This window comes from Schistocerca nitens, chromosome 2 (assembly GCF_023898315.1).
Source record: "Schistocerca nitens isolate TAMUIC-IGC-003100 chromosome 2, iqSchNite1.1, whole genome shotgun sequence".
Lineage (NCBI taxonomy): Eukaryota > Metazoa > Arthropoda > Insecta > Orthoptera > Acrididae > Schistocerca > Schistocerca nitens.
In genome coordinates, this window is record NC_064615.1 from 277,703,316 (window position 1) to 277,723,154 (window position 19,839).

Consider the following 19,839-nt stretch of genomic DNA (forward strand, 5'->3'; position numbering starts at 1 on the left):
TTTGTCCCACAAACTTTTCAGGTCCTATCATACTTTCTGAGTTATTCTAGGTGGCTATAGTTACTGACTCGCCCTGTATACTTCTCGTAATACATAGACTTTTATAGAGTGGGAGGTAAAGTTGGGCTAAATTCCATACAGAAACGAATATAGCGGGGACATTACATTTTATATGTACTAGTTTGTCCCAATTCGCCAGAATGATAGCGTAGCGGCCAATAACGTGCTAACCTGCACGACTTGTAAGTTTTGTATTGCTGGAATGAAATGGACATTATCGTAGAAATCAACGCCTACATGAAAATTATTATAGAGTTGCTCACAACTGCCTGTCCCGCATTTAAGTGTGGTTCACAGAGACTGACAGTGATTACAGTTGTCTGGTGATAATGATAATTTCGTATGGTTCGCGGGCACGATTCAAGTCTTTCAATTGGTCATGCATGACCCTGACCAACCTCAGTTATCAAAAATGCGGAAAGGGAACAACGTGGATTCTGAATCATGTATCTTTTCCAGTGAATCTCTTCATCCCTAAGAGGTGAATACTAGCCTAAGAGTCAGACTGAATTGTCCATGGTCCGACCAATATTAGATTCCGCAACCATCCTGTTTCCACGAACGCTCTTTACCTCTAGACTACCACGTCCAACCCCATCTTGTTGTGATGAACCACAGTGCTATTAGTAATGTTGCATATGATTTATTTAACTTAATTTCTTGTGGACATGGAATTGCACCCTATGTTGACGTTTTACGGTAGTAAACGAATGGTTGAGTACATTTCCGATCCTTTGTTTGAACCCTGAGTGGATGTGGTGACTCTTGAATCTATTACCTGGGGGGATATGCGTGCCACTGATTTCTGCCAGCGGCACCGATATGTAGCTGCAGACTCGAGGAAGAGGAAGATGGCAAGAAAAGTGCAGTGCCAGTGACGCACAACACGGCTGAACTTGGCGGAGGGAGGGAGTGACCTTGGAGCAGCCGGTCCGTGCTGTTCCTAGGTGTCAGTTACCCGACTGACGCACGTCCGCTCCTCAGGGAACGTCCCGGGATTGGCCACGATCGTGCCGGTCCGACTACAAAAGAGAAGCATGGGTCTCATCTTAACAGTCTTGGGGCCTGAGAGACGCTGACTGTGCCAACATGAACAAGGTTCTGGTAAGTACATTCAGAAAGTAGCTTTTCGTTCTACCATAAATAAAATATTTGATTTTACACATGATAATGTCTTAAAAAGCTGCTTCCATGCATGTTTGCTTAGATTATAAGTGAATGAACACAATCAGTCACTGAATCTTAATTTCATTATTTATGACACTTTCCATACGTTTTGCTCTGTCATCAAGTAACTGTTTTGACGTGAATAAAATAATCTGGGTGCTAACATCGTCGTCGTGAAGCACTAAAACAACTATACCATCGATGTTTCGGTTGTCGTTGCAGCCGTCCTCTTCAAGGCGACTAACTGCTCAGGTCCTGCAGAGTGCCGCCGCAATGTTGGTCGAAACATCGGTGCTATAGCTGTTTCAGTGTTTCTTATTGATACGTCCTAACACCAAAGACAATTTGTTCGAACTTATAAAGCAGTTTTCAAGTGAAGCGCATCATCGTTCATGTCGGAAAACCAACGGTGCCGAAGTATCGCCATTCCTGAGCATATGCGTTGCGTATTTTCTTCGACAGCTTTGAATTTGGGCGTAACCCACACTGTTTTCAAACAGTAAATGGGCGAAGTAAAATAAGGTACAAGAAGAAGAAAGACAAATAAAGATTTATTCATTATAACATCACCACTGGTACGAAATATTGAAATAAAAATAGGAATAAATGACGAAAAAAACGAGGACAGTTACCCGAAGAGACAGGTTAGTGGCACATCAGCTGCGGAACCCAGGAACAGTGAAGCTGCTAACGGAGGAAATAGTAAATGGAGGAAATAGCACAAGCAGGCAACGAGCGAAATACTAAACCACGTTACGGAAGATGTTTGGTGTAGCATTGACAGAGGTGAAGAGAAGATCACAGGAGAGGAAGAGATGAGGGACTGAATAAGACCAGTGAAACACTGGTGACTTGAAAAACAGAACGTAGACTTTACGGAATTATTCTTTGTAGTGTTTAGCATGAAACGTTTTCTTGGGGTGTAACTAGGCTCACACATTATGATTAAAAATATTTTGTGAGCGATATTCTCTGAATTTAGCCTCAAGTCGAGTTCCTCGGAGAAACTGACACATGTGTATTGCGTAGTATTTTTAGTCTACTCGACATAAAACAACAAATAATGAATTTCATTGCTCTGTGTTTGTGTAAGAAATGTACTTAACAAGAAAATTGCGGAATCAGAACGTTAGTAGTGACGTGAAAGTTCTTGTGTTGTTGCGTGTGTGGAAGTCGTAGTGCTCTACTTGCTATATCGTGACAACTTACTATACGCTCAGAGCATACGGTGTAAACTAAAGCAAGTCACTTTCTTTTGACAGGTTGCTGGCGTCACGCTCGTAGTAGCAGTACAGTTCATGATGACAGCTGGATTCCCCACTTCATGGCCGGCCCCTCCAGAACCTGAAGACGACGGTCACCATGGCCACCACCACAATGATGAATACGATCACGATCTTGACGATCACCATGGCCATCACCACAATGATGAATACCATCACCATCATGACGATCACCATGGCCACCAACACAATGATGAATACCATCACCATCATGACGATCACCATGGCCACCACCACAATGATGAATACCATCACCATCATGAAGATCACCATTTCCACCACCACAATGATGAATACCATCACCATCATGACGATCACCATGGCCACCAACACAATGATGAATACGATCACCATCATGACGATCACCACGGTCACCACCGTGATGATCACCACGATCGTGACGATTACTTCCACCATGGCTTCCCTCCTGTAGGTTACATATGATGATCAGTTGTAAGAAACGTCTTCATTAACAGAGAAAGTAAATATTAAGTGCAATGACCTGCTTCATGTTTAATGTATATCTTTAGATGACTTAACATGTCACACTTGTGTGCAGCAGATGAGAGTATCTGACTTTACTGTTGCTGTGGTATTAACATGAAATCTACGTCATGTCCACAGACACTTGAAATAAATTTTTTTCCATTATGCTGCATTTTGATTATATTTATTTTCTTCTACCTTACATCTCATCATCATCTCGAAAACATTATCATCTCGAAAACATATATACTCACAAAATGTAGTTTTTACTCGAAAAATGTCTATTTCACTATTAAATGACATCTGGTGCTTTAAAAAAATTCGTGAACAATGGAAAACTTTGAGATGTAAATAAAAATAGCAACAACCATAAGCAGAATTTATATCACAAGAAGTAGCATGTGGAGTCAGAAGGAAAGAATCGTGCACTGGGGAAAGAAGGGGTGCAAAATATTACAGACCATAAGCTTCCTCTATGTTATTGCGAGATGTGGGTTTTTGAAGCACTTCCTTATGTAAAAACACAATCTATACCCTTTGTTTACGCAGACGTCTATCGACACCTATATGTTTTCTTTTAGAGGTCTCAATTTAGTTCTGTAAAATATAATATTTGTTTTATTATTTGAGGAGCCTGCACGGCTAGCCGCGCTGTCTAACGCTCTGCTTCCCGAGCAGGAAGGCGGGTCGGTCCCTGGCACGAATCCGCCTGGCGGATTATTGCTGAGGTCCGGTGTGCCGGCCAGCCTGTGGATGGTTTTAAGGCAGTTTTCCATCTACCTCGGCGAATGCGAGCTGGTTCCCCTTATTCCACCTCAGTTACACTATATCGGCGATTGCTGTGCAAATACGGCCCCCACATACGCGTACACCATAATTACTCTACCACGTAAAGATTTGTACTGAAAAAATAGGAAATTAATGCGCATTCTACATCTTCCTCGAGACTTTCTACATTTCCCACTGCAAGTAGCAGTTTCTTGCAAATTGAATAGATATTTGAAACAGCTGCATTACACAACGAAGTTTCCACTGCGGAATCTGCCTTAATGAAGTCGAAATTGCACTGAATAGTATTTTCAGGATAAACTGTATAAATTATGAACAATACGTTCTGACGCAAAGGAAGACGATGTTTTGTTGCCGTTTATGGTAAGTCATCGAAGGGTTACATTTCAGCGAGATAATAACCCGCCTGCTTGCAGCGAGAGCTTCTGCTGCTTGTCTTCCTGCTAGCCAAACCCTACCTTGGCCAGCAATGTCGTCGGATCTCTCCCTCACTAAGAACGTTTGCAGCAATGTGGGCAGGGCCCTACAACCAGTTCGGGACTTTGACGATCTGACGCACCTATTGGACAAAATGTAGTACGATATCCCTCAAGAGGACATCTAACAACTCTGTTACACAATGACTGGCCAAATAACTGCTTACATAAGGGCCAGAGGTGGACCAACGTGTTATTCACTTGGACAATTTGTGAAGCTCTTTCTCTTGAACAAATCATCCAATTTTTCTGAAAGTGTAATCATCTGCTTCTCTGTACATGTAAATCATATCTACCTATTTTCGACCCATTCGGATAATTCCTCCGTGTTCATTTTTTTTTTATCTTAGAAGGAACGTGTTTAATATAGCTATCGACCGTCTACTTATACTGAACAGAAAAAGTTCTGTCATTTGTACCAAACATATACCTTAAAAACAACATGGTGTTAATAACTGGTAAACACTCTTTGAAACAAGTGTATTATTCTCCCATTCACTTTTGTAAAATCTTTTAGATCAGCAATGACTTTATAAGCGTGAGCTAAACACACTAACAAATAAACGATCAGTCACAACATTCTATTAGATAACTAATACTAGCATCTCTTGCTCTTCCACTGCAAGATACTTTGAGAATAAAAACTCAAATTTTTACATATCCAAACACTTATCAATATTTTCAAAATTGATGTGCCCATGTTATTCTAACTCCCAAGACATAATATGCACACATTTTCACTGTTGAAGAAATCGTATTTGGTGGGACTAATGGTCGATGATCTTGGCAGTATATAACTTCGAATCTGGGGTACAAAGAAGGAGCCTCCTGGAAGATTGTGAGCCTAAAGACTGAAGACAGACACAATCGGGCGTACCCTGGAAACGGTGAAAGATTTCACCGGCTAATCCTTCTAACACCAGATCAAGTTAAAGTCCAAAACCAAATTAACATCAAGATGCAACGGCCCTTATCAAGACCACCCCTTGTGACGATCTCGATAAATATTAAGGGATTCTCTAGTCATAAGAGTGTTTTATTAGCAGACATGCGCTATAAGCATAAATGCGACGTATTGTTGGTGCAGGAAACACACCGGGGAGCCACCAGCCACAAACCTAAAATAGCAGGAATGGATTTGGCCATTGAAAGACCTCACGACAAGTATGGGAGTGCGATTTTCATCAGACCCGGGCTCAACGTAACATCAGCCGCAATGACAGAAGTAAGTAATATTGAAGTACTTACCATTCGCGCCCAGAAGTTCTCTGTGACGTCTGTGTACAAACCACCAGATGTGGACTTTGTTTTCCATGAACCAAACAATTTTACATATGACCATATTAATTTTGTCATGGGCGATTTCAACTGCCATGGTGAAGAATGGGGATATAATGAGACCGATGAGAATGGTGTACAGCTTGAATACTGGGCTGACACTAATGACCTACAACTCATTCATGACCCAAAACAGCCAGCACCGTTCAACAGCAGAAGATGGAGAAGGGGATATAATCCTGACAACATCTTTGTGAGTAGGAAGTTGGCAGCACAGTGCATGAAGCTTGTTGAAGAACCTATGCTAAGTACACAACACAGACCCGTCATTTGTGTTGTGAATGCCATGGTTAAACCAGAGGAGGTGCCTTTCCGAAGACGGTTTAATTTCAAAAAGGCAGACTGGCAGAAATTTAAAGAGCAATTGGACGAAAAGATTGAGAAAATCCCTCCTCGACCAGATGCGTATGGTAGATTTATCGATCTTGTGAAAGGGATCTCAAGGAAAAACATCCCAAGGGGTTGCCGTGCCCTGTAGATCCAGGGTCTGACCGGCAGCAGCAAGGTCTTACTTGGCAGGTACCAAAAGCTGCTCACTCAGGACCCCTTCTGCGAAGATACGATGGAGGCTGGGGAGGAACTAAGGCAGGCTATTGCTGAGGATAAGAGATCACGGTGGTGCAAATTAGTCGAGAATCTTGACATGAAACAAAACAGCAGATGTGTATGGAAATTACTGAAAAACTTAAGTGGGGACCCAACTGACCACCAGCAGAAGAATAACGGGGTAAAAGCAAATCAGATTGCTAGCCAACTTCTGAAGAATGGGAAAACCAAAGGGAAAAGAGAAAGGGAAAGAGTTATACCCCAAGAACAAAAAGATTACGTACTCCTCAATGCATTCACAGCAATCGAACTGGAAGACACCATTCAGAGTATGAAACTGAATAAGGCCGCTGGAACTGATCACCTTAGAACGGAGCAGATAAAACAGTTTGGGCCCAAAGCTCTACAAATGATGAACACCTGTATTAAAGAGCTGAATATTCCAAAACTATGGCGGCAGGCGAGAGTGGTGGCTTTACTAAAACCTGGCAAGGAGATAAAGGAGCCCAAAAGTTACAGACCAGTGTCACTTCTATGAGGTCTCTATAAGATACTGGAGCTGATGATTCTCAACCGGGTGGCAGAAACTATAGATGGAAAGCCCATAAAGGAACTAGCCGGTTTCAGACCAGGAAGATCTTGTTGTGGGCAAATACTTAATCTGACGTAACATATAGAAGATGGGTTTGAAAAGAAAATTAATAACTGGAGCAGCTTTCATAGATCTTACTGCTGCATACGACACGGTAAAGCACAGAAAGCTATTGCGCAAATTATATCACCTCACAGGGGACTGTAGGTTGACGATGGTTATTGGTAGTCTTCTGCAGAATCTAAGATTTTATGTCTCCCTAAATGGTAAGAACAGTAGATGGCGACTGCAGAAGAATGGCTTACCATAAGGAAGTGTACTTTCTCCCATCATTTATAATGTGTACACTAATGACCAACCTATACCTCAAGATACAAGACTGTTCGTATATGCTGATGACACAGCTGTGGTGGTCCAGGGGTCCAATTTTGATGCAATATCTGGAAATCTCTCTAGAGCGCTTGAAGAACTGGCTCAATACTACGACGCCAATCACCTCAAGCCAAACCCTGACAAAACGCAAGTATGTGCTTTCCATCTGCGCAATAGAGATGCTAGAGTTGAGCTCGACGTTACATGGCAAGGTAAGAAGCTAAAGCACTGTCCAACACCTAAATACCTTGGGGTTGTACTTGACAGAACGCTTTCCTTCAAGCAGCATTGCCAAAACACCAAGGCTAAAGTCTGCTCCAGGAATAACATCATCCCCAGGCTGACAAACTACGAATGGGGAGCACAACCATCAGTACTGAAACCATCAGCACTTGCTCTGTGTGTTTCTCCAGCAGACTATGCAGCGCCAGTATGGGAAGCATCTGCACATGCTAAATAGGTTGATGTAAGTGTAAATGAGACAATGCGAATTGTTACAGGCTGTCTCAGACCCACACCAACGGGGAATTTGTACCTACTTGCTGGAATTGCCCAATCCAAGATCAGAAGGCAGGTGGCAGCAGACGCTGAGAGAACAAAGAAAGAAACAGATTCTCGACACCCACTGGATGGGCACGTCACTTAGGCTCAGAGGCTTAAGTCTAGAAATAGCTTTATTGCAAGAACCAAGATCCTTGACGGTTCACCGGAAGATAATAGAGTCCGTAAATGGGAGAATGAACAAACCACCCTGCAGATAATACCAAAAGAGGAAATGGCACCTGGAAACAAACTTCCTTATACAGTGTGGAGAACACTAAATAGGCTGAGGGCTGGTGTACCCAGATGCAAAACTAATCTGTGCAAGTGGGGACTGCTGACTAACGATGACGACGTTCTTTGCGGATGCGGAGAGGTACAAGACGAGGCACATCTGTGGTCATGTGCCGACTACTGCCGGAGCCCTGCAGTTTTAGTGACCTGCTACAAGCCAACGACAAAGCGGTAGCGGTGGCTAACTATAGGAAAAATAAAATTTGATCTGGACACGGAAAAGTAAAGTAAAGCACCATTGCTCCAAATTTGTTGGTGATACATTGTGCTGAGTATCAGATGGCGCTGCCCTTTCTCCAATGTTGACAGTCTGACAGACTCATCATATTCTGTAACACGGATCCCAGATTTCATGTATTACAACAAGTAATTGATGAGCAAACTATACAGAATCTCATAAGAAGCAATGCCAGTTGTAATTACATCTTTTGCAATGATAGTGATGGTGATGATAATCACTGACAGCTCAGCATCAACCCATAGCTTCTTTCTCCAGTGCTCATGATATGCTCCCCTGCTGATTCAGCGGGTAAAAATATGATAATTATGCATAAATGTGAGTAGTACGCATTCCTCAGCTAGTTTATCGTTTTTTTTTTCAGGATTCTACCAACGCCATGAACATGAGCACCCTGAGATATCCCAGAAACTGAGTCTTTTTAGTATCCCGAATCTTTTGGAGAGGAAACAGACAAGCTACACTTCGTTTCTATATACTGCAACTTTGAATGAAATAGAAATATTATTCCAAGGACACGTAGGCAACATCTTCCCTGTCCTTGCCCTCTTCACATTGCTTCTAAATTCATACAAGATGATTTGTGGAACTACATAGCAATAAAAGCAGATAACTTTGCAAGTCAATTTTACAATAGAAATAAAAATTTTTAAATTAAAACTAAATGGTTGAAACTGTTGAAGACGAACTGAAAAGATTTTTTTCTTTGCATATCCTAATGTGCCAGGTTCAGGCCTTTCCTTCAGTTCTATGGGCCCATAAGAAAATACACCCACACTCCATTGTCACCCTATAAAAGATTTCTCGTCCTATCTAAATTTCAACATGTTACTGATAATGTGAGTCAGGATCTTACTTCACTTTACGGATTTCAGAATAATGTTGGATGAAGCGCTCACTGAATTCATCACCTTACCTGATTATCCTGAAGATAGCCCTTCTCAAGGTGTGTCACTCACCAGACTTCAAGCTACACAATAGGGGCATTTAATAAGATTTTTCCCTCCTGGAATCCATCTAGAGAGTCTACAGTGTGTAAGTCGAAGAAAAAAGAAGTGAGAATAGATAGGGGTGCAGAAAATGTCTACTTTCTCTAATGAACGCACTCAAAAATTTTTAAATTACAGCAGTTCCAATTTCTACTCTCTCAACCATCATAAAACATCGTTACAAGGTGAGGTTTTCGTTGTTACATTTTTATAACTGATTTAGAGTAATTTACAAAATAATGGAATTTTTGAATAAAAATAATATTTTTTGTCTTGCGAAAGGCATAAAAATGGTTAAGGCAATGGCTTAATATTCTCATATGCAATTTAAATCTATTCTTAAGCATCTTCAGGCGATAATCGACGATTTTCGAAGTTCCTCTTCACTAGACAGTATTTCGTTGTCATGTGAATTACTGCCCACCGGTTTTGAAGCCAGTAACAATACTAAAATCGCTCTGCAAATACATTTGGGTTAATACCTACTGGTGATTTACTGGAGACCATCTTTCAGTCTTGTTGAACATCATTCTCTCCTGCTTTTACTTCATATTGTCGTATTCTTTCTCATAATCATCATCATTTTCCTCATCATAATCATCATCTTGTTATTCTTCTTCTTCATCCTCGCCACCTTCTGCTTTCATAAATTGCTTTTGACGTCTTCAGCCGTCTTCTTTCAGAATAGTTATCACAGTCTCCAAGGAGTGGGTCTGCTGGGAAGTAAAAGTCAGAGCTTCTTGAACCAAAACTCCTCTCATGTGCCAAAACCTGGCGAGATTTTTTGAATTCAACATTATGCACATGAGAATTAGCGTCTGAAACTAAGAATAATATATCATTAATATCTCCAGTAGGTAACGCTAAGGAACTATTTTAAAAATGTTGTTTTGCATTTTTACTCACGGAGCTTGATGTAAAGCTGATTCTTTGAAAACACTGTAGCTTCAGGTGTGCACATTTCCTTTGTAAGCAGAGTCTGATTTATTTATTTCCTCTCCTTAAACTGATTCCCAGTGTGCTAAAAAGTGTTTGAAAATTTTCAGTGGCCTTTATAATCGGTAAACCTTGAACAACAGCTTCTTTTGGTATTTTCAAATCTTCTGCAATTTATTGTGAAGTCATCTGAAACTTAAAAGTGGATTATATGGAGTCAATAATGGCCCATGAACCGTGATCAGTGATCACTGATACAGAGATCAATAAGGCCCGTGATCAGTGATGGTCACTGATCCAATGCCTGCTGCAACCCTATGTTCTTAAAACCCTTAATAATCTGTACGACACAAAGCAGAATTCACCTTGATGCTGTGTAATGAATAGTAGGAGGCAGTTAATTGTGATCTGTGATAATAATGTTACTCAGTCACCGACCAAACAGCTGACATTACAGCTCACACTGAGCATCTTAAATACAAGACAGCTGCAGTCACAATCGTGAATGACAGGGGAGGCAATACCATTTTCCCTAATACGGTAGTAGCATAGGAAATGGTTACCATCAGTATAATTGTGAGAGGAACGTCATTACCAGGAACACAGTGTTTAATTCAAAAGCTGTGTGATGCAAAATTTAGGGCTTACCTTGATGCTGTGTATAGCCAACAGTATGAGGCAACTGATCTGTGTTAACATTGTTACTCACTCGACATTCAAACAACTAACAAAGACACCTTTACACTGCGCCTCATATATAAGGAGCGTTCAAAAAGAAACGAGACGGAGGCATAATTACAGAACCAGTACCTGTATGTTAGAAGTATTGACCCTGGGTGTTGAGACACTTGTTCTACTGTGACACAAGGCAGTGAATGGGTGTCTCATAAAATTCCCAGGTGGCCCAATTCTGATTCACTTCCTGCAGCACGGAACAACAGTGAATGCCCAGCGTTACTGGCAAAACTTGACCACTATTCACCAAGCGATCAAATTAAAACGACCAGGCAATCTCACATGTGGGGTAATTTTGCTCCACGACTGTGCAAAGCCTCATACGGTCAACACAGTCGCGGCACACATGCAGAAATTGAAATGGGAGGTTCTCGGCCATCGTCCATACAATCCAGACCTCTCTCCCTGTGATTACGCCATTTTTGGTCCCCTTAAAAAGGCTCTGAGGGGCAAACGGTTAGCCTCGGACGACGACGTCCACCTGTACGTGCGGAACTGGTTAACATCGCAGCTCCGTGAATTTTATTAGCCTGCCATTCTGCGCCTTGTGTCACAGTGGGAAAAGTGTCTCAACAGCCAGCGTCAATACTTGTAACATATAGGTACTGGTTTCTGTAATTATGCCTCCAGCTCCTTTCTTTTTGAACGCTCCTTATATATTTGTGCTCCCAATCATGGGTAATTTTTTTTTCAAATACGCTCTTTTTCAGCGGTTCTAGGCGCTTCAGTCTGGAACCGCGCGACCGCTACGGTCGCAGGTTCGAATCCTGCCTGGGGGTTTGGATGTGTGTGATGTCGTTAGGTTAGTTAGGTGTAAGTAGTTCTAAGTTCTAGGGGACTGATAACCTCAGATGTAAAGTCCCATAGTGCTCAGAGCCATCTGAAGCTCTTTTTCATAAATGGAGAATGCTGTCCTTTTGGCTGCCTAGTTTCAAATACCTTTTAAGATCACCCAAAATACACTTTTGGATGCTTTGTGAGTTCACCATCAAAACATACAAAGAAAGAGGAGAAGTTTACGATTACTGGCAGAGTAGCAAATCCTTGTGGAAAAACTTTATTAATTTTTGCAAATACAATTACAAACAGAAAAACCTCTTTGTTTATGCTTCTTTAGTGTAGTTTTAATTGCATCAGATTAATTTGAAGTTATGATTTAAATCTAGATCTCAATCACCTAATTCTTTCTCCAAATAGCAATTTGACAAACAGAAAGAAGATATGTTCTCAAACTCTTATAGATTTCTAATGTTTTCCTATAAATTATTTGTTCCATGGCCTTAACATTTAGCTCTGTTTCGTCTTGCGGTTCTTCAAATCAATAACATTCACCAGTTTTAATTTTGCCTTTCCTTTCGTGCATAGTAATATTGTTAAAATATTCCATTCTCTTGGTTTTAAGATGGCAACTCGTCTCCTCCAGATTATTGTACAATCTGCGTATAACGAAGTTCATAATTTTTGCAAATGAATGTAATGATTCTGTTTGTTTCAAAAACTGCAGAGGATTTTTCTGTTGCCAGCTACACAGTATCCAGTCTACCACAATTTAATAAAATATAGCTATCCCTTGTATGGAGATCCAAATGGGAATGTATGTTTATAAACATATTTTTCCTATAACCTCTGAGTTAGTAAACATCCTTGGATCCATTGATTTCTACAAGTACTCCTACCTGAGGCCACTTTCCGGTGGAACTTACAGTAAATGTTGGGATCTTTGCATTCCCGTCTCAGCCATATTTTTCCGTGTACTGTGTTTAAAGCAATATGAAGTATTGCTTCCATATTTGCAGTGGCTACTTGTCTTTCCAACAGCAGTTTATATTATCTTACGGCAGTTTTATTCGCCGGATACTCCACTTACAAATTTTCGCTTTTGCTCTCTTCCATTTCCAATTTTTTTTTTTTGCATATACACAAACCACTTTTTGTATTTCAAGGAGTAATTTCTTTTATAGGAATCCCTTAAGTCTATGTGATATATCTGCTATTTTTCTGAAGACTTATGGAATAAAACTGTTCATAGGGACCAGCCATAATTCAGCAATTCACACAAAGTACAGTGGAGCACGGTGAAAATATTCTTTGTAGGCATTTGATACATTTAAACCAATCTTCCACTTCCTCGAAAACATGATCCATTGTGTAGTTGTACATTATACCCTGCAATATGGTAATACCATGTTACTTAGCTGAGGAAAGTGCAGAAATTTCTCGTAGATGGGTGTCAGAGCACTTTATAAAATTGGTAAGATGGTTCTGATATCTGTGTTTACGCCTGGGCTCGTGATCTGATACATAAACTTGTTGTATATTTTTACATTACATCTGGAGCTCATCCATGTTAAACCATGTATTCCAACTGTCTTGTTTTAGTCCAATATCACGTTGCAGTTTCCTTTGTAGTCTTCTTGGATTCAGGAAATGTGGACTCACGTTACATAATCGCAGATCTCCATTTTGTTAAGAATCCCAGGAAAATCTACTGTTATATCCAGGTACATAAGGTAATAATCGTCTGCATGGGACTGCTGCAATATCCCAGGCAGTTCATCCATTTTAGCTTCAGCCGATTCCGTGTTATGTGGTACAGCCGCAAGATGTTTTTATTTCCTTGAAATGGATTCCAGTACATGCTTATTCAATTTTTCCAGTATTTCTTGTTAGTGTGTTAGAAGTGTTAGTTTAGCTTTGAGTCCATTTGACGAATTTGGAGAAGTTACGACGTAGATAATTGTTGAAGGACAGTGGAGCACGGTGCAAATATTCTTTGTAGGCATTTGATACATTTAAACCAATCTTCCACTTCGTCGAAAACATGATCCATTGTGTAGTTGTACATTATACCCTGCAGTATGGTAATACCATGTTCCTTAGCTTTAACATTACAGACTGTACATTTTCTAATTGCTCTCAGTAGGCCCATTTATAACATATTTTAACTACCATAATGTCGTCACAAAGCGGTCTGTAACAGGCACGTTCACATTTAAATTATTCTTGCTAAGATGCTTACCATTTGTTACCGGTGTCATATGCTACCATTGTCAGTAACAAGATTGTCCAGGTTCTACAACAGTAGCCTCAAACCAAGGCATTCGTCTGTTGGTTTCCTCTATAATAGCTCGGGGTGTCAGGCAGTTTACAGGAAGTCATGTTGACACCTTCCATTATCAAAGAAGATTGTTCGGTTACAGTTATCAAACATCCTTATATTTTCTAAAGATTAATGATGGCTTGTCTAAAAATGCATGTACTTAAAGTCCAATCTGCTTGTTCCGTAAAATTCGGATCCTGCATCCTAAATTTAGCAGGCTGTATAAATTTAGGAGGCCATGTACATTTAGAGGTCATGTAAATTTAGAAAGCTGGCTATAAATGCATATGCAAAAATTATTGAAAATTTTACACAAGAGTAATTGTTTTTATAACCATTACCTAACCAAAATGCTAAAAGAATCCCGCTTTCTCGTTTGTATATTGAATGGTGATCTTGAAAAGTTCTCAGAAATTGGTAGTTAGGTGATCTTGAAAATTTTCCAAAACTAGGTAGCCGAAAGCAGAGAATGCCCAATTCATTCATCTATCACTGAAAGAATTCATCAAAATACTGGATAATTCTGAAATATTAAAGATGGAGGAGAATGAAATTGTGCTTCAACAAGACTAAATGTTGAGAATTAGCTCCAAAATGGTATACAGGGTATCCCATTTATCTAAATAACTGTTTGTCCAGATGAAAATTACAAAATGTTTCAAGCAAATGTTCTTTAGCCGACAGGGAAACATCAATCAGCATGATTGCCTTCGTTGTAGCTTAGTTTTTTACAAAGATATGAACAGCGGTATGACTTTTTTAAATGGCACCCTGTTTTTTTATTCGGTAATTCATTTGCTTGAAACTTTTTGGGTGGTCAAGATAAATGGGACACCGGTGATCCATCTGAAGTTTCGGATGAGATTTTCTCGAAAACCATACATCGGGTCAAAATAGTGGGTAGAGAAGTTTGTGAGCTCAAAGGGGGGCATCAAAATGATACTACACGTGGCCCCAGCCCCTGGCCCCTTGGGTGGGGCGGGGAGCAACTTTTAAATCTTAAATGGAAACCCCCATTTCTTATTGCAGATTCGGGTTCTCCATAAAAAAGCAATAAAGTTTTGTCTGAAACATTTTTTTAAACCATTGACAGATGGCGCTGAAATCTAGAAAAATTCAAATTGGGGAACAACTCCGATTTATTTAGAATGATCAGAGAAGGATGCATCAAATCGTACACAATGTGCACCAATTCTTTCATTACGCCAAATTACAATATTTTTTTTACAAAATGTGTCCTACCCGCCACAGTTTTTGATGGAGGGAGGCGGAATGGTATTAAAATCTCGTTAGGGAACTCTTCACAATTGCATTACTCACCCGACTGTGTCGCTACCGTGGCCAAACTGCGAACTATGGCTCAGTATAAAAGTCAGTGCAATGCGATCAGACGTCACTTCATTTTTATATTGTAAACCGTAAACATCAAGTGACGAAAGTAAATTATTCTTTAGCGAAACATGGCTCACTATCCTCCTACAGAGAGTGTTGATATTATGATAATTTTAGGTGAATGCTGTAACAATTACGCTGCAGCTGCGCAATTGTATGCAGATTGTTCTCAGACGACATCCAAGAGAAAACATTATTCGAAATTGCACTCAACGGTCGCGAAATGGATACATGCACCTTCCACCTCGTCATCGCGAATACAATGAAAATGACGCTCGTACCCTTACCACTCTCGCCTCTGTTCGACTGGATGCCGAAATGAGTAGTCGTGCGATTCAGAAACAAATTGGAATACCGAAATCAACTGTTTTGAGGATTTTGAAGGCACTTAAATATCATCCGTATTATATCACACTCACACAGGCACTAACGATGAAAGATATGCAAATAAGCGTGCATTTCTGTCAATGGGCCTTGGAAATGATAAGAAGTGAAAATGATTTTATTTTAGATACGTTATGTTCACCGATGAAGCCAAATTAAAAAAAAATGGCGAATTAAATCGTCAGGATTGTCATTATTGGTCCCCTGTAAATCTACACTGGCACGGACCCGTTGACAATCAACACAAATGGTCGTTAATGGTCTGGTGCTGAATTTTAAACGGTTACTTGATAGGGCCGTATTTTTTTGACCGAAATGTTACTGGGGAATCTTATTTACAACTTCTCTGCGATGATTTGTTGCAGCTAATGGAAGATGTTGATTTAGAAACTAGGCAACGAATGTGGTTCCAACAGGATGGAGTAGCTCCCCATTATGCTAAAAATGTGTGGAACGTTTTAAATTTACAGTACCCTGGTCGGTGGATAGGACGCGGCGGACCAATTCAGTGACCTCCACATTCACCAGACCTAACATCTCCTGATTTTTTCTTGTTGGGTTATTCAAAAAATATTGTTTCTCAAAGACATCCCACAACCCGAAACGATATGGAGCAACGCATGTGCAGCCGTACCACGGCATGTGCTGCTCAAAACTGTGGACAACTTTCGCAGACGTTTGACTTAATGCATTGAAGCTAATGAGTATAATTTTGAACTATTTCTTTGTGGCTAATTTCATTAATTAGCACCCCCAATTGTGAGAGGTAAGGGGACTCACACTAATGAAGCACCCCAACATGTGAGAGGCAAGGGGACGCACACTAATGAAGCACCCCATGGGAACATCACACTACTACGTCAATGTCGTTGTTCCTGCGTAACGCTAAAAGTAGGATACAGTACATTTTGTACAAAAATGGCTTAATTTGGCGCAGCGAAAGAATTGGTGCACAATCTTTATCGATTTGATGCGTCTTTTTCAGATAATTCAAAATAAATCGGAGTTCTTCCCCAATTTTACTTTTTTCTCGATTTCAGCGCCATCTGTCAATGATTTAAAAAAATGTTTCAGAGAAAACTTGATTACTTTTTTATGGAGAATCCGAATCTGCAATAAAAGATGTGTGTTTCGATTAAGATTTAAAAGTTGCACCCCACCCAAGGGGGCGGGGGCTGGAGGTCACATGTAGTATCATTTGATGTTCCCCTTTGAGCTTACGAACTTGTCTTACACACTGTTCGAGATAATCTCATCCGAAATTTCAGTTGGACCGAGAGAGAGAGAGGGAGAGAGGGGGAGAGAGAGAGAGAGAGAGAGACTGTGCTGACATAGCACAGAGCATTTATTTTTTGAACCAAGAAATTGCTTTCCCCGCCTACCTTGCAAGTTGGAACTCGAAATTGTGAGAGGAATCATAGTTAACTCTGAAACTTCAGTATAACTCTCTCTGGGTTACTTCTTTTCTCTCCAGAGAGGTACCGAGATTCAACAACTCGGGTATTTTTTTTTTTACAGCTCATTTTTTCCTCAAAATTGCATTCACATATTTCATCTGTAGTTACGAATATATAATAACTAATATTTACAGTTTACATGTAGTTAGAGAACCAACTCGAGAGGGTATCATCTTAGACCTCCGGGAAACAGAGAGACCTGAACTTATCGAATCAATTAACGTTATGGAAGGTTCAGTGATCATAAGGCTGTGGCAGCATGTATGACTACGGGTCCTACAAGGAATGTAAAGACAGATAGCAAGATATATTTGCTCGGCAAGGGTGACAGGACACAAATTTCAGAATATCCCAGCAGTCATCATCAAATATTTGATAATGAGGACTAAGATCTGAAGAACAAATGGAAAAAATTCAAAAACATCGTTCAATATGCTATAGACAAGTACGTTCCAAGGAAGGTTTTAATTGATGGAGAAGACCCTAAGAGACATTGGTCATATGTAAAATCAGTACGTGGGTCAAAATCATCTACTCATTCTCTCAGCGAGCACACCGGCATCGAAACGGAAGATAACAGAGAGAAAGCCGAAATACTGAATTCGGTCTTCCAAAGATAATAACACTGTCCCTCCTTTCAATCGTCGTGTGAACGTGAACTCAGATCGGTTGACAACGTCTTACTTTTGAAATCATTAAACGCTTCTCTCGTTGCTCTTCTTAGAGCCAATACAGAGGCTTAGCGACAATCATTCTTCCCACACACTATTAGGGAGTGGAACAGGTTGTAGGTAGATCAGATAGGGGTGCCGATAGTACCATCCACCACACACCATTTGGTGGCTTGCAGAGTATGATGTAAATGTAGAAATATATAGTTTGAAGGTTTATTCTGCTTGAAAAGTGTGAGGAATCCTACATACAATACAATTTTATTTTGTTCGAATTTTTGTAGAGATCTTGTAACCGCCTCCTCACTTATCGACCTTAATGACAGTGAAAAATTAAACCGCGTGTACCTAATGGAAATTTGGGAAAAGCAATCGTCACCGAGGTTAATTTGTCGGTAAAGATGGAGGAAAGGGTTACATCTAAATGAAAGGAAAAATGCTAATGAAACTGGTGGAAATTAATTTTGAAATAGGGGTAAAGTTAATAAAGAAAGTAAATGTGCGGCCGTTACGTTAACAATTAACTAGCGGTAATTAGATATTTGAGATTTGGGGGAAATTACGGTCGCCAGTCCTAAGGACAATTACTATAGTAAATGAAAAAGAAAGGTTATTACACATACAATTAACACTAGAAGCGTGGCAACTGAAGGTTGACACGTGTAGTGTGAAAACTGAAAGTTTGTCAGAAGTAATAAATTTCGCTACACTCTGACTCAATTTAGCAAAAGAATTAATAAAACCGGAAAATCGAAAGTTAATTTAGTGACTGAAGTTAATAGTGAGCTTTCTTTCTGAAGCACGTCGAAATTCAGTAAAATACGGTTAGTCTTGGACTACCTCAACAATCATTTCAAAAGCAACTTGACTCTACGCAATTTAGAAATAAGAGATTTAACTTTGAACTTGAACTAAATGATTCTGAACAATTAACAATAGTAGAATTTAGTACGTACCAAGCTGAGCTGCAGTCACAGGTAAGCTAAAATACGGTAACAAAACTAGCACTCTTAATTTGTGCTTGTGTAATCTAAGTATTGTAGCCAGCTATGAATACTTTAACTGAACTTTGAAATTAAAGCAGTGAAATGGAATTATGCTGGCGTTTGAATTTCAACGACACTCGGGTTCATTTCGGAAAAGGAAGGGACCCTGCTTGGTAATGCAATTGGGACAATGAGCAACAAAGTTTCATGCTAAGTAGCTGTAATTTTGTGATGCAACAATTTTAAAAGTTTGAAAAGCTGAGGTCTGCCATATAGTTCTAAAACTTTACGTGCTTCCAGTCTTCCTTGTTGGTTGATTGAAGGTTTGAAGCCGTCGATCGAGGATGTGGCGACAGTCACTCATTGTCGGCCGTCGCTGTTGCAGAAGCTGGATGTTGGCGCGCCTCTTCTCGACACGGTCACCAGACGAAACGGGCTCTTGATGTGCGCCAGCTAATGCTTCCCGTCCGCGACACCATGTCAGAAACTATCATCGCAAGTCGAACGCAATTACATGCTGCCAAACCCCGAAAGCGCGGCAACTCGCGGGAGCTTCACACCACACACCTGCTCCACTCGCTACCCCAGCCAGACTCTTTCATGCTCTGCCCGCGCTCCACGCGGCAGAGTTAACACTACCAAAGATCCTAAACACTTTCGTTCTCCACACGACCTATCGATGTATTCGTTCGATAGTATAGTTTTCCATAGGCCAGGCCCAGCGTATAAATACAAATAATCTTTACACAACAAATCAATTATACATCGACATAAATGCATATATATATATATATATATATATATATATATATATATATACAAATAGTAAAACAATTACAACATATAAAGGCACAGAAATGTCATATATTCAGGTAACAAAATAAGTAAAAAATCTACAGTACAATAGATGGAAATAGGAGGATATGCATTTCCGGCGTTACACGTGCCCCACATTGTCTGAGGATGTTCGTGTAACCTAAACAGACTCAGAAAATGTCCCAAAAAAGA

The 19,839-nt window shown here is 40.2% G+C and overlaps 1 protein-coding gene across 1 annotated transcript; it reads left to right on the forward strand.

Annotated features, from left to right (window-relative positions):
- The first annotated feature begins 1,103 nt into the window (after positions 1–1,103).
- Positions 1,104–3,081, forward strand: LOC126234362 (histidine-rich glycoprotein-like). Its single transcript, XM_049943050.1, has 2 exons — positions 1,104–1,164; positions 2,490–3,081. Exons 1-2 carry the CDS (start codon positions 1,150–1,152, stop codon positions 2,952–2,954), a joined length of 480 nt encoding a protein of 159 aa, XP_049799007.1. The 5' UTR covers positions 1,104–1,149; the 3' UTR covers positions 2,955–3,081.
- Positions 3,082–19,839: the final 16,758 nt, after the last annotated feature.